The sequence below is a fragment of the Camelus dromedarius genome, chromosome 15 (assembly GCF_036321535.1).
Source record: "Camelus dromedarius isolate mCamDro1 chromosome 15, mCamDro1.pat, whole genome shotgun sequence".
Lineage (NCBI taxonomy): Eukaryota > Metazoa > Chordata > Mammalia > Artiodactyla > Camelidae > Camelus > Camelus dromedarius.
In genome coordinates, this window is record NC_087450.1 from 43,968,271 (window position 1) to 43,984,204 (window position 15,934).

The 15,934-nt window shown below is 53.8% G+C and overlaps 1 protein-coding gene across 14 annotated transcripts in view; it reads right to left on the minus strand.

Annotated features, from left to right (window-relative positions):
• Positions 1-15,934, minus strand: part of TOGARAM2 (TOG array regulator of axonemal microtubules 2) — a 69,359-nt gene that overhangs the window by 16,914 nt on the left and 36,511 nt on the right. For all 14 annotated transcript variants that reach the window (XM_064494644.1, XM_064494639.1, XM_064494649.1 and 11 more), the window contains 8 exons: positions 12,928-12,977; positions 9,879-10,045; positions 7,185-7,335; positions 6,794-6,958; positions 5,321-5,474; positions 4,488-4,593; positions 3,500-3,735; positions 1,394-1,552 (listed from right to left, as the gene is read on the minus strand). In XM_064494644.1, the coding sequence (XP_064350714.1) occupies positions 1,394-1,552; positions 3,500-3,735; positions 4,488-4,593; positions 5,321-5,474; positions 6,794-6,958; positions 7,185-7,335; positions 9,879-10,045; positions 12,928-12,977 (1,188 nt within the window). The remainder of the gene's footprint in view (positions 1-1,393; positions 1,553-3,499; positions 3,736-4,487; positions 4,594-5,320; positions 5,475-6,793; positions 6,959-7,184; positions 7,336-9,878; positions 10,046-12,927; positions 12,978-15,934) is intronic.

Sequence of the window (15,934 nt, forward strand, 5' to 3'; positions counted from 1 at the left end):
GTACTGAAACTCATTACTAGTCAGGGAAGCGAAAAAGGACTCTGAAACAGCAAGGAGTGAACGTTTTTACCCATCAGATTGATGAAAATCTGAAGTTCAGAAATTGCAAGGTCAGGGGGACATAGGCACCCCAAGCACTGCAGGAGGGGGCAGAGGGGCGAGGGCTCCCACCAATGCCCCGGCTGCCTAAGTGACGCAGCCCTTGGCCTCACTCCCACTCTGGGCTTATTCCTGAATTCATCCTCCTGGGCTGCTGGGGGTACTTTGGAGGATGTGAGGTGCAGCACTGTGGGAGTGCAGTGGGGAGGGTGGGAGGAGCTGCAGGCAGTGCCTCCCTCCAGGGTGCACCCTCGGGCAGCCACGTGAATTTACCACGTGGGACACAACACAGGACGCAGTGTGGACGTGCCCTCTGGAGCTGTACCCACCGTAGTGGCATCTCCAGACGATAACATGGCATGAACCAAGGAATGTGAGTAACTGGACCCCAACTCCAGCTTCTGAACATGGTTAATCAGGTCCTATCACTCTCATGCTTGAAACCATCTAATACCATCACACTCCTACTAAAAAACCCTCCAGTGGCTTCCAGTCACCCACAAACCAAAATCCCAACTCCTGACCGTGGCCTGTGAGGCCCTCCCTGGCCTGGCCTTGTCCTCTCCGTCTCGTGGCCCACCCCTCCCCTCGCTCACTGTGTCCCAAGCAGCCTAGCCTTCCTCTTTGCTAAACCCCAAGCTGATTCCATCCAGGGGTCTTGGTTCCACCTTTCTTTGCTGGGACTGTTGCACCCCAAACCCTCAAAGAGCTGGCTCCTACCAGCCCATCCATTCTCAACCCAAATGTCACTCCTTAGAAAGGTCTCCTCTGACTCTGAATCTAAAGTAGCCTTGACCCCATTCTCCATTACCTCTTGTTTTTATCCCTTACCTGGATCTAAAACTCTCATCATTATTACTTGTTTACTACCCAACTAGGAGGTAAGCTCCAAGACAGCAGGGGCCTGATTTTTCTTATTCACTGCTGTATCCGTAGTAATGAAAACACTGCTCATCAAATCTCTCTTGAAAAAATGAATGAATAGTTTTATTGAAAATGGAGCTGGGGTGGGACAGGAACTAGAATAAGATGGCAATGGCCAGAGAGGGAGTGGAAGGCGAGGAAGGGGAGGCGAGGAGCAGGGAGCATCCCCTGAGCGGGCCTGGCTGTAACTGCGTGGAGAGATGGGACGACAGCTGTAAGGAAAGGTCACAGCTTTGTCCATCTGACTGTCCCTCCCTGTGGCCTCAGGGAAGCTGAGCTCCATGGGCCAGTGCCCTCAGGGCTGGCTGGTTGCCTTACTTGCCCTGGGCTGGCCAGGTCAGCCATCCCCAGGCCCATGGCCCTGCATTACCTGGTGTCCGGGTTGGAGTCCTGGGCCAGCCTCACCAGGTTGTGCACCAGCACGTCTGTGCTGTCTCTAGTGCCTGAGAGAATCTTCTCGGCGCCTATCTGCTCCAGGACGACAGAGAGGTGCTCGGCAGTGCATTTCCGGACCAAGGGATTTCGGTGGCTGAAAGGAAACGCAATCACGAGCAAGGGCTCAGCCAAGGAATGGGATGTGGGGGTCCCCAGACCAGCACACATGGACCTACATCTGTGCATCCCTGTTTCATGTCACAATGGGCTCAAAATTTTGTCCGGTGTGGGCTAAGGGGAATCTTCAAGGACAGAGCAGACCCTTCCTGACACTGGAACCAAGGATAATGACAGGGTAGCAGGAGCACGTGAAGCCGTGTGATGTCCCCTAGACGCACCATGTGCCCACCATCCCCATGCCTTCCTGAGCGCGTGTTCTGCTTTTGCCTAAATGCCCTTCCCCAACTTCTCTCCACCTAGAATATCCTACCTCTGCCTTCTGAGCCCCCCAGGCAGAACCAGTACTCCCTGGAGGCAGCGCTGTCCTTGTCCCCTGGGAAGGACTGGTGCGTCCCTGTGGCTCTCCAGTCAGGCTGGAAGCTCCCAAGGAGCGGGCACCAAATCTCCCTCCCAGTCGACACCCCAGGGCCCTGCTGGTGCCAGCACCTGCCAACACTTCAACATTTCCTGGGAGTTTTACTGCACGTTGAGCTGAATTGAGACAGGAGAGAGGGACAGGTGATTAATGGGTGATTTCACGGGGAACTTGAAATCTCACGGGAGGACCCCCTCAGGATGTCCCCTTTCTCTTTTTCACCTTATTCAAGCAAGGTTATGTGTCCACAGTCCATTAGGTGACACTGGCCCCTTCTCCCCACTGGGATACATCCCAGTGGAACACAAGGGAGACTCCTGGGCTCTCCCTACTTAGTATGGTCCAGGGACTAGCACCATTAGCATCTGAATCAGAATCTGCATTTAGCAAGATCCCGGGAATTCAATTACACAGCCCTGTTCCAGGCTCCCCTGAGGACAACTGACCCCATTCCTGCTGACAACAATCCATTGCCTTAGTTTGTTGTGAGTGCACCCCCTCTGCCAGGCACCGTAGTAAGCACCTTCTTACTAAGTGCCTTCGAAGCAGTGTCTCCTCAACCCCTGAAGCTACTACTGTCATCATCCTGAAGGTGAGGAGGCGGAGGCATAGGGAGGAATCCAGAAAAAAGCACAATTTCCCCCAAGTTAATAATAGCCACAGTGAGCACTCAGCAAATTATTAGGTAGAGGCAGGCCTGCTCTAAGTGCTCTTTCATGAATCAATTCCTTTATCCCTCACAACTTTATTATTACCCCCATTTTACAGATGAGAAAACAGAGGCATGGGGAAGTTCAGTAACAAGCCAGGATTTGAACCCCGGCCTCATGGCTCCAGTCTGTAGGCAAAGGCCTCTTGGCTGCGACAACTCGCCCTGGGTTCTGCCTGATAGACCACCCTGCGGAAGGGTCAGTATTGTGACTGGCTTATTGGGGTTGAGAGTCATGTCGCACTGTGGGAGTCACACTGTGGGAGAAAGGGCTTGGGAAACGCTTCTGGTTTTGCTGTTGGTTCTTGGTTCTGGTTTTTACATAAAGAGAAAGCAAATCAGGCTGCAGAAAGACTCCAAGAGCAGCCTGCCCCCTCCTCCTCCTCCTCAGAAGGCCAAGCGGCACCAGCTGGAAAGATTTTGTGCCTTGCTCTCCTCCCGGCCCAGATTTCATCAGGAACAGCACTCCCCTGGGAGAGGGGCCGGGGCTCATCAGGCCCAAGCCGAAGGCTGCCTCTGGCGCTCAGTCTCCAGGGACATTACCATGGCCACTACGGGCTCCCCGGTCTTGAGCAGAACAATAGCACCTCTCCCTCCCAGCTGGGGCCCGGGGCTGCCCTGAGGCCCCTCGTCCCCAGCCTGGCCCAGGAGAGGTGGGGGAGAAGACCACTGGGGAACAGGGGTCGTCCTCCCCCAGGTAAACATGTGAGGCACCTGCTCCTCCCCCATCCCAGGGTCTCTCCCTTTGCCCCTCGTTCCCAGGCCACCCCCTCCCCTCAAAGGAGGCCTCCGCGTACTAGATGCCCACTGAGGTGAGGGCCACCAGGGAGCGGGCCGGGGTCACGTGCTCCACCATGGCCCCCAGGGACTGGTTGGCTGCTCTCTGGATGAACTCGCTGGTGTTCCCCATCTTCTGGAGCAGGCAGCGGGTGATCTCCTCAGCCTCCTGGTCCATATTCTTCTTCAAGGCCCGGAAGAGGTCTCCCAGGGTGCTGATGGCCAAGCGGGATACCTTGGAGCGGAGGTTGGTGACCTCGGAGAGAGATGAGAGAAGGACCCTGCAGGCCTGCTGGGTGCTGCCAAGGGCTCCGGCACATACGGAGAATGGAGCACTGTACCGCCTCCCAAGGCCTCCACCCTTGCCTGGGCCTGGGCCTCGCCAGGCTAGAAATGGACACCCTGCAGCAGTTCTGGGCAAAACAGTCCCATTTTTAAAAAACACTGTTACTGTTGTTATTATCATAATGATCAATTCCATCATTATCATCTCAAATTTGTACAACACTTAGTCTTGAAAGCACTTTTACAAATAATGTTTAATTTGATCTTCACAAGGCCCCCTCACTGGAAAAGTCTATTCCTGAGGGCAGGGGGCACAGCCTCCACTTGTGATAAGGTGCAGCCTAGGCCAAGCCCCAGCCCCATGGGAGAAAGGGTTTGGGAGGTTACAACTGCCCAGAAGTTGGAGATCTGGCCTAGAACACTCCATCCCTCCCCAGGCATTCTGAGTACAATGCAGGACTGTGACAAATGGGCACACAGGATTCCGATTGTTTCAATACCCAGAGATGAGAAAGAAGGAAACCCCAGGCCTCAGTTTTCCAATCTGAGAAATGGGTGGCTAGCTCCCACCTCAGGGGCTGGGGACTGAGAAATAGGGACGCCCATGTTCTGGGCACCATGGGCCCCTCCATGGCTGCTGTTGTGACCCACACTGAGCAGCAGCACCAGGGAAGAGGGGCTGGCTGGGGATCGGGCAGAGGGCACAGACACAGGATGCCTCACCTCTCCAGTCACAGCCAAGGACACATCGTGCAGCCTCCCAGCGAGGACCTCTGCGTGACAAGCCGCCAGGCGCTGGACACTCAACAGGCCTTTCTCCTTCATCTGCCTGAGAAGCAAGTCCAGGCCCTGTCACAGGCAGGTGGGGAGGGAGGAGCCCCTCTCTCTGCAGACCAGGGCCCCTACTCCACCACCGCTACCCCCACCACAGCAAGGAGGGATTCGATGGCCTCAGTGGCAGGGTGTCCTGGTGTAACATCCAGGCTGAAACCCTAACAGTCCAGTAAAAGCCATTTTATGGGGCACATGACTCACTCTCACCCAGGATGGAAGCCCACACCCAGGACCCTGGTCTATGCCTCAACAAAGCCGGCACCATCAAGAGAAGGCACTTGAACATGAGGACACAGGACAGGGAGGTCTTCCCGCAAATGTTCTGGACCCCAAGACATCACTCTGCTCACAACCAAGATTTTGTGTGTCCACTGCCGCAGTGGGAGGAACACTGGGGCAGAATGACCTTGATTTAGAGAAATGGAGGGCGAGGGCCTATCTCGGGCCCCACAGAAGCATTGTGGAGTCAGGTTACACTTGCCATGCTGGCTCTGGTGCTTCGTAGAGCTGTGCACGGGCTGTTGGAGGGCCCAGGGCAGATGCAGGAGGCCAGACTCACTCAAACACACACACACACACACACACACACACACACACACACACTCACTGGAACCCTCCTCAGGACCAGGCCACTAGGGCAGCAGGGGAGGCAGGCAGCCGGGAGCAGGAGCTACTCTGCAGCCCTCCCTCTGCCACAGTGCACAAAGGGAGTGTTTCCTCACCAGTCGCTGCTGTCCAAGCACTGGAGGGCATCCACCAGCCCCAACTCTGGGTTTGAGAAAGGCCTCAACTCCTTGAAAGCCCGAAGATCTGTCTCCTCCTCCTCTTCCTCCCACTCAGGAGACCCCAAAGTAAGCACCGCAGGTAAGGAGTGAGCTGCACTCACAGAGAAGGAAAGGAGCAGGCAGAATTCACCAGGAGGACTCGAGGCCTGGCCCACAGCACAGCACCAAGCCCACCTTAACGGGAGCCAGGGTTGTGCGGGGAGAAGGGACCTGTGAGGGCTGAGAAGCCAGGGCCTGAGCTACACTCCCGGGAGACCCACGAAGACCGCCTAACTCCCTACCTTTCGCTGACTGTTCCCTACCATTGCCAACCTGATTAATAAACAAACTGGCCTGTGTCACGCTGCTTGGTGCCAAGTGACCAAGCCCACCTAGCTGGCGATCCGCCCCCATCCTGCCTCCTCTGTGGCTGAGGCAAGGCCAGCGAGTCCGTCAAGGAGTGACCCCCCTACTCACTTTGGTGGTGCTCTAACCTCGTCCCCACCAGGAGCCTGTGCTACAGCTTCTCCTCCTCCTCCTCCCCCCCGATTCTCCATCCTTTCATGAAGCTTCTGCCATTGCCCATGTGAGTAGGGGGCAGTCTGGGTGGTCACCTGGCCAAGAGAGGAACAGTAAAGTGTCTCTGGGCCTGCAACGGGAATTGTGGATGGTGAGACAGGGCCACTCTGCTCCAGCGTTCCTCCCACTGTGGCAGCGGACACACAGATTAGACTTTCAGCTTGGTGGAATCAAAAGGATAGAAAGAAAATGGAAAAGGGAGGTACGACACTATTATTTCTAGTATGAAGATGATGCTCTATCTACCATCAATGTCCTATCACATCCTATACTTAAAGAAACTCTGAACCAGGTTGGTTGTTTTCAGATGTTCTTTAGTTGCAAAATCTATTCAAATGAAACATCACATGGATGTCCTGTATGCAAAAAGGTGAGGCCAAATAGACATTCTTCTAGTAGAATGGGGATAGAGCCTCCCCTTTGTCCCTTGGCAACTTCCTGAGTGTCCCATAGGACCTTAAGGTCCTTGGATCCCAGTCTGTAACCAGCCCTGTCCAGCCCTGACATTATGAGGCAACATGCAAGGTCTTCCTGGAACCCTCTTTTCCATTTCCCAGTGTTTCCAGCTACCTCCATGGAGGCTGTTTCCCAGCACCGTGGTCCTGGTGCACAGGCGAGTCCTCTAGGACACGCCATGCAGGCTGGGCACACCTGTCACGCCGTCCACAATTCCCATTACAATGCCCTGAGAGCCCAGCCTGGCCCACAGACACTTTACTGTTCCTCTCTCTGGCAAGGTGGCCACCCAGTCTGCCCCCTACTCTAACATGGGCAGTGGCAGAAGCAGGGGTCACCTTTATCCCCCAAAGCATCCTGAGACAGCACAGCAAGAGGGGCATGTGCCCCACCCACCTGAAGCGTGGCGGGCAAAGCTGGGCTCCTGTTTGCTGACAGGGATGCTGGGCAGGGAGGCCCGGTTGGCCCGTTTCCTCAGGATGACGCCCATGTTGTTTCTGCATGGGCTGCTCAGCCCGGTGGGCACAGACAGGGTCCTGCTGCCCCGGAGGGGAAGGAGGCCTGTGGAGGCAGAAAAAGTCGTAGCACGGAGCCAGTCCTGTCTGCCCTGCTAGCCCCAGTGTCTCCCTTTGGAAACGGGCCCATCACTGGGCTATGAGAGATCAGACATGGCTCCCTGTCCCGTCTAAGGACAGAGAGGCAGGGAGGTGTGGGGAGCCTCCCTTTTAGCCAAGGTGTTGACCAAGAGGTCTCCCCAGCCTGAGGGATCCATCCCAACTCCTAATACCTTCCTTCATTGAGGTTCTCCGGGAGCCCAGGCTCTGGGAAGCCAGCTCCCTCTCCTTCTCTGGGTCCTTCTCCATCCAGAACAACTCCATCTCCTTCATCTGCTTCAGCCGCATCTTCTCCTGGGCAGACTTGGAGATGGTGACCTGGGTCTGGCACAGGGTCAAGGCAGACTCCATCACTGTGGGGACCCAATTGTACTTTCTATACCTGCTTCAGTTATTCAATCACCAGGAGAGTGAGGGGCCCCTGTGTGCCCATCGCTGTTCTGAGTGAGAAAAAGGTCCAAGGCCTTGCTCCCAGAGAGATGTGTGGAGTGGGGAGATGACAGCAAACAGATCAGCCTCTAATGACAGGCAACACGCACCAGAAGGGAAGTAAGGGATACAGGATGACAAGGCTTCTGTTTCAGGTAGGGAGGCCCAGAGGGACTCCCCAAGGCCATGAAATTGAAGCACAGACATGAATGCAGTGAGGAGCAGGCTTGCAGGTTCCTAGGGGAGATGTATTCTAAACAGAGGGAGCGGTGAATGCAAAGGCCCTGGGGCTGGAGTGTGCTGGGCATTGGCTGGGAACCCTGAGGATGGCACAGCCGGGGCACCGTGAGTCACAGGAGAGATAGGACACAGGTCATAGGTGGCAGGGTTTGGGGGGGGGGCGCAGGAGCCACAGTGGGCTGGACCCTGTGGTCCATGCCTTGGGGTTTTCCTCTGGAGGACACAGCAAGCCACTGGAAGTTTTGAGCAGAAGAGTGGTATGATCTGACTCCTTTGTTTTCTTTGGCTGGCTAGGGGGATTCTCTAAGTATTGTTGTTTTTTATAACTTTTCATTTTGAAATAATTTAAGACTCACAAAAAATTGTCAAAACCGAACCAAGAGTTCCCACATGGTAGGATTTGGACCAGGATAACAGGAATAAGGATGGTAGAACAGCCAGATTCTGGACATGTTTCAAAAGTAGAGCCCATGGCTTTGCCTGATATGTGAGGTGTGGGATGAGAGAGAAAGACAGGAGGCAGGGGTGGACCCAAGCTTTTTGGCCAGAGCTGCTGGAAGGCTGGAGTTGACTTTTACTGCTATTCATGGAAAGGGGACTCTGGGGAAAGAGGAGGTTTGGTGGCATGAATTTCAACAGTGGAGTTTTGGATGAAGTAAGTCTGAAGTATAATTAGATACCTAATGGAGATGTTGAGCATCCATCCTGTACAAATATGGTCACATAATTTAACTGCTACTAGAGATCTGGGAAGGTCTGGGCTGGAGAGGGAAATATGGGAGAGCTCAGCATAGAGGCGGTGCTTCATGCCGTGGACTGGACCAGGTCATGGGGGTCCGTATAAACAGACAGGAGGCTGGAGGTCCAAGCTCTGGGGTCTCCAGCACGTAGAGATCAAGAAGACACAGAGGAGCCAGCGAAGAAGGCTGGGAAAGGAGCTAACTTTGATGCAGTCAGAGAAGCAAGAAAGAAGCCATCTCTCATCTCCGTCCGTTGGTGGGGAATTCAAGAAGGATGAGCCACAAAAGCTGGCGATGAGTCGAGTCAGAAGAACACTGAGATGTGCTGCATGTGGGAAGGTCATGGCCATTGGTGCCTCAACGGGGACAGTTTCAGTGGGTCTGTGAGGACTAAGCCCCACTGGCCTGGACTCAGGAGAGAATGGGGGGAGAGACAAGGAATTATTTTTGCTTTGGTTTGGTTTAATTTTCTTAAGATGAGAGAAGTAACAGAAAGCTAAGATGCTAGTGGGAATGATCCAATTTCAAGGAGAACACTATTGATGCAGAAGGAACAAGGGCTGGAGTTGGGATATCAGATGGATTAAACTAGAACAATAGGAGGTGTTGAGTGAATGGGATGCTTGAGGTTGAGATGATGGTGGGGGGAAGTTATCTGCAGAGCCCAGGTCTGTGGTATGATCATGGGAGTGAGTGGCTAAGGTGGGGTGGGGGATGAGATCATTTCATGGCCCTGAGTTACGTCTCCTTTGTCTCATGGTCTGTCACCCTCGCTGGGGTGGGCTGATGTGGAGCCTGGTCCTCATCAGCATCACTGGATCCCGGTCCTAACAGAGTACATGCACAGAGCAGGCTTTCAAGATACGTTTGTTACACTCATATCTCTGTTGCAAAGAATGAACACAGGTCCCCATAAAAGTCACTCTCCAAGTTTTATTCAGTTCATCCAGTCTAGGATCGGGGTGAATCATCTGGATCAAGGTCACCTCAGAAGTGCAAGGTATTTGTCAGCCCATCAAGCACAGCCTTTGGCTGATCTGCCTCTGAGTCAGCTGCCTCTGGGTTGCTATCTTGGGTGCTGGTTCAAATTACTCAGCTTGGTTCACCTAAGCCCCTCTGTGCTCTCCCCACATCCTGCTTCCTTCTGAACCATGTGTGACCTCTCTCTGCCTCCCCTCCTCCCTCATCCCCACCCCTCTGCTCCCTGCTATATTCTTCCCTTCACCTAGTCCTTCTCATCCCCATCCTTTTCCTCCTCCCCTGTTTCTCTTCTTTTCTTCAGCCTTCACCCCAAACCCATCTACAGGTTCTAGCCTCAAGTATTAGGGGCAGCTGCCTTGGGGCTCTTCCTTGCTTCCCTCAAGCTGGTCCCACACTCACGTATTTCAGAAACATGTGTGCATTCAGCCAGTGGTCCACTTTGACCCCAGCTTCCTCCTCCCCTTGCTTTCCAGGTACCTTAGTGCTACTCTCCTTCTGGTCTTCTTCTTTTAGTAAGGGGTGGGCTTCTTTGGCATGGCTGAAGGAGAAGGCTGTCAGCGTAGGAGCACACTGAGATGAAGGCAGGGCAGGCCTCTCAGGGGCAGCAGGCCTGTCTCTGACAGGTGTGACCAAAGGTTTTGGCTCTGAGGAGTCGAGAACAAGAATGGAGCTGAAGACACCCAGAACCCTGGAGCAGCTGCCATCCCTTTGATCCTGAGGCTCTATGACTCTGTGACTGGTATAACATTTTACTGCCTAAGCCCTCCACCCTTGGTTCTTCTGCCCAAAGCTTCCTAATGGAGAAAGACACAGGTTAAATTTACTCTACAGAGCAGCATTCACAGTTATAGAACAGGCTGCCCTAGGACCAACACCCTCCTTCTTTAATCCATCCATCCATCCTTCCATCCATCCATCCATCCATCCATCCATCCTTCCATCCATCCATCCATCCATCCAACAATTATCACACACCTTACTCTAAGACAGGGGAGGGAGGGAGGAGAAGAGGCAGGAAACAGAAGCAGATCTGTTATCTAAGAGGTTTAAGATATTTCCTGAGAATATAAGTCTATCTTACCTGGGAGGTGTGAACTTCAGGAAGACAAAAAGTAAACTGAGCCCACTGACCATTATAAACCACCATGCACCTTTCTGAGACCATGACACAGTACAAAGAGACCAGTGAACTAACTCTAGACCAATGCTCTCATTTTACAGACGGGAAAGCTGAATCCCAGTGAATTTGAGATGCTCTTACAGTTGGTAAAACACAAATTCATTTCCAGACATCAAATCCATAGTATCTCTTTGTCATCCTATATTTTCCCAATTAATGGATTTAAGAATACATTTCTTATAATAGAGGCAGTGTGGGGGTAGGTTCATTAACCAGGTTCATTAACCAGGTTCTCCTGCTCACAAAGTTTGGAATTCACTGTCCTAGGGTGAACTTGCAAATCTGGGGTCCTTTGGGATGGGGGCCACCATCTGGGGCTGCCTGAGGCTGGAAAGAGTGTGTTGAGTCTGGGCATCCAGCAGGGCTCCTGGGTCACCCAGGATCTCTGCCCGGCCCATGCCTTCTGCCAAAGAGCCCTCCTGGGAGAAGGATCCAGGGCCAAGGAGAAGGAGGGGCCAAGTCTCCATCCACCCAGAAGTAAGGCAGGGCCGAGGGCACAGGCATCCAGACACCAAGTGATTGGGGCAAGGACTGCGGAAATGCCATGAGATTGGGGGAAGCCCTTGGCTTCAGGCAACACCACGTGAGCCCCTAGTATGTGCCAGATGTGATGCACACATTGGGCAACACTGTCCCCAGCCGCCAGTTGGAGGCTCAGAGAGCCCCTTAAGGACTCTGCCATTTTGTATGCCCCCCTTCTCACCTATACCTCCAAGAGACACGCTAGGAAGTCTTGTCTTAGCAGCCTGGCCCCTGCCTCCTTGGGGCCTAGTTCTCAAGCAGCAAGCTGATGAGACAGACAAGGGAGTAGTTATAGGCTGGGGTGTCCTGTCTGAGCCCTCACCCCAGCACCCTCAGAGTTAGCTCGTAAGGGGTGCTCAGTGCCAGTGTGGGTCACACCAGACTGCCCCAGCTCACCCCGCCACAGCCTGGCCAGGGAGGTGGGGGGGTGCAGCCGCCACAGAGGTTTCTGTGCCAGGTCTGCCTGTCCGGCCCAGCTGAGCATCCTGACCCTGGGGCCTCTTGGGTAACAGCCTACCCCTGGCCAACCGACCCACCTGCTGCGCTGATTACAGAGTGATCTGTCAGGAAGCTGGACAAGAGGCCACCCCCTCCCGCCAGTCACAGGGCAGCTGCCTCCAACCCCCACAGTCTGCGGCCGAGGCTCAGGGTACTCTGCCCAGGTCCCCTCACCTGACCTTCCATCCTCTCCACAGAGTCAGGGCATCAGGCTGGAGAGCCTCTCTGGGCCTTGTGTCCCACTGGCCATCTGCCTCACTTCCAGCGCAGGGCTCTCTTCCCCTGACACTGAAACCTCCTGGGATTGGCTGACTAAGGCATCTGTGGGGATGAGGTTTAATTTCTCACTCTGTCTGGAGAGGAAATCTCTATTTGCTTAAAACAGTGCAGGGGCAGCCGCACAATGTGTCAGAAGGTCCAGCCTTGGAGCCGTGCGGACCTGCACGCAAATGTGGCAAGGCTGCCTTCCGAGCCCTGAGGCCAGGGGTAAGGTCCAGCTCCATGAACCTCACTGCATCCCTTCCTCGGTCAAATATGGACAGCGCCTTCTCTCTCAGCTGGGTCACTGGGAAGTGACATGCGCTGGTGCACCTCAACACACCTGGCACAGAGCAGGGGCTCCCCTCCGTGGCACCAGGGTGACTTCTGTTTCCCCGTGTGTGAAATGAAAGACTTGAGTCTGAGAGGTCTCCTCTAGTGCTGATTCTTTGTTTTTCTTGGAGCTCTACATTTTATTCATTCAAACAACAAAATACAGAACATCAAGGTAAACTGTGTGTCCTACAAAACCCAAGAGTCTGAAATTTCACATAAAACTGGAAAAAATGTTCAAAAGAGGGTGACCATATAACTTGTCATTCAAACAGGGACAAAAGGCAATAAATGGGGATTATTCCAGATACTTATTATCCATACCCCCAAATTAGATCTTTCCTTTATACATACACACATACACACACACACATACACACCACATCTTCTTCATCAGTCATCTGCTGGTGGACACCTGTCGGTGGGCACCTGTCAGTGGGCACTTAGGTTGCTTTCATGCCTTGGCTATTGTAAATAATGCTGCTGTGAACATTGGCAAGTAAGCATCTTTTTGAATTAGAGTTTTCTCCAAATGTATACCCAGGAGTGGGACTGCTGGATCATATGGTAGTTATTTTTAGTTTTTTAAGGAATTTCCATACTGTTTTCCATAGTGGCTTCACCAAACTACATTCCCACCAACAGTGTAGGAATAACCCTAATTCTGATTCAATGATTCAGCCCAGGAACCAAAGCGTCAAATAACAAATGACTGTGTGAATGGAGAGTACATACCTAGAGATTTGGGGGTCTTCTCCCGAGGCCCACTCCTCTCCCGAATCAATCTTAAAAGAATAGGAGAGAAACAAGCACCATGAGAAACGGCAAGCAAGAGCTGCTGCTGTGAGGAGCCCAGGGTAGCTCCAAAGTGGGGCAACGGCCAAAAGAGGGGACACAGCAGAGGGCGCTGTGAGTGGCCCTGTAAAGAGGCTCTTGGCCAGGGATTCAAAGCAGCAGGAGATGGAGCTTCTTCTGCAAATTCAAGGGCAGGCTGACCGGCAGGCCAGACCAGGCCAGACTCAGTGTCCAGACTCAGCTCTGAGCCTCACTTCCCGGCTGCGCAGCCCAGCAATTCCCCAGGAAGCCAGCCTCCCATGGAAACTGCTTAGTCTAAAAGAGGGCACGTCCCCTGCCGGAGAGCGGCTGCAGAAGATGAGGGTAAATCTCCTCCCAGCTCAGCGCAGACTGAGTTCAAGTCCTCAAACTGTCCCTACTCCAGGAGAGCTCAGTAATCCCCACCCCTTGGCTCCCCAGGGTCTAGAGGGATTGACCCTCTTTGCTGCTGATGGGAAATTACCATGTTTTGTAACAGAGGTTCAGTTTGAAACTCAGCACACGAAGAGAAGATGGGGCATTCCCGGCACTGGTTTTTATTGTAATTTTTAAAATAGGCAGCACCATTTACTCATTCAACAGATATTTATTGAAGACCTGCTAACTATGTGCCGAGCACTGTTGTGGACACTGGGAATAGAGCATCAATAAGACAGATGGAAGTCCCTGCCTTCTTGGAGCTGACGGTCCTGTGAAGACCAGTTATACCAGTTACACATTATCCAACGTGGATTTTCTCTTCTTGTTGGGAAATGCATAGACATCAGAACCCCCTGGGGGACTGACAGGGTAACAAGTCACAACGAAAGGACTGCGACACAACATTCTGTGCTCTGGCCTCAGAGGATTCACACAGCAGAATGACCCAGGCCAGGATGGTCACAGGACAGGAAGTAGGAGAGCCCACTTGGGTGCCTGCCCAGATCCAGGGAACCTCTATCCGAGGGGACTATGGAGGTCGGGGGCCCCGAGTTCTACTGGGTGGGCAGAGCTTCAATGACCAGCCAGGACCCAGAGTTGCTCCCTGGAACCAGCACGACCTCTTGGATCTGGACCCACATGGAGGGCTTGTATGGTTTGGAGACAGTAGGCAGACACCCCAGGGCACCCAACTTAGGGAGCCCATCCTCCAGCTCTTTGCCGTTGGAACCCACCACTGCCCAGCTGCCCTGACAGGATTAGGGGGCAGAAATGGAGCTGGGATGTCCCTGTGGTTGCCCCCTGCTGCCTGAGGGGAGCACAGGGCACCGAAAACCCTGGTGCTGCTTCCTTCCCCACGCCCGGCCACATCCCGCTCCTGGCCCACAGCTTCACCCCTTCGGCCTCAAGCTGGAGGCTACTTTTCCTCCTTCTCTGGGCAGAGGATGTGGCCTCAGAGCACGTGGTTCTGCCTCCATAAAGCTGCAGGCCTCTCTCCTTCCCTTCCCTAGAGACCCACCAACAGAATGGACAGAGGCCAAGGCCGCCCATACCCACCAGAGCCTCTGCTTTCCATCCCCTCCTCCCCCTGCTGAACCCACAAATCCCCACCATCACCTGGGGTCCTTCCCCAGGCCCCACGAGAGGGGCGGGAACAACAAAGCTCTGTCTCCAGCAAGAGGCCTCTCCCTGCACCAGACACCTAAGCACCTACCAGTGTGCCTGGGCAGCACCAGCTGGACCCAGCCCTGAGTGGCCTCACCAGTGCCCCAGCCCCTGCCTCTCCTCCCAATTCCCTGTCTCCGTGAAGGGCACCCCATCCATCCAGTGGTTGAAGCCAGTAACTTGCACGGTCCTCAGCTCCCCAGCCCCTCATCTCACATCCAGCCAGTCACCCTCCTTCACCTGTTGAGGCCCTCCACATGCTGACCACCACGGACCACTGCCTCTGCCCTGCTGCCCCCTCTCCCCATTCCTGCAGCCGCCCCTGACTCAGTGAGCACAGTGCATGACACTTTGTTGTTGCCAAAGTGACCTTCCTAAATCAGGTCCAACGTCACTTCCACACCGAAAAGCCATCTCATTGCTTCGGGATAAAGCGCATACTGCTCAATTCAGTACCTGGCCCTTCAGTCCTCCTCACCTCCGACGCGTGTCACACACAAACATGCTGCTGGAAAACTCCTAGCACCACTCCTTCTTCAGCTGTCTCCCTCTTCTCCATCTCACACACTCTCCCTCAGGCTTTAGAACTCAGCTCAGGCCTCACCTCCTCCAATAAGTCTTCCCACCCTGATTGAAATCATTTTCCACCATGCTCCCCAGGATAAAGGGCACTTAACTTCCTGGATTCTGAGTCAGTGGTTTACTAGTAAATCTCTCCTGTGAGCTCCTAGAACATAGGGACTGTTTTGTTTGGCTTTGCTTTCATAGCACCCAGCACAATGCCTGGCATAGAGTTGGTACTTAACATCTTTCAAGTGTGTAAGTGAATGTATGAATGGATGATTGGGTGCATGGATGGATGGATGGATGGATGGATGAAAGGGTAATGGAGGCTCCTTCCCAGCCATTCACCAGCCTCACAGTCAATGGAGACAAATCCATGTCACAACCAGACAGCAAATGGGCAGATACTTATCGTGTGAATAATCCATGGCAGGTACCAAGTTTGGCACCACAAGAACCACAGAGATTTCGAGACATGGCACCTGCTCTGTAGTGCTCCAAGTTAAAGAATAGAAAGGAAAGTTGAACAAATCGGGGGGGTGGTGGTCAGGCAGTGCACGGGCTGGATGCCATGTGGTTCGTGCTGAGAAGGCTCTTCCCTTCCCTGCCACACCGAGGAGGCCAGGAAAGACCTTAGAGCGAGGGTGGAAGTGGGGCCCGGGCTTGAGAAATGCAGGAACTGATCGGTGGGCCAAGGATGAAAGGCTCATGTTGGGACTGCAGGGATGGAGGAGGTGAGGGCTTGTCATAGCGGGGTCTA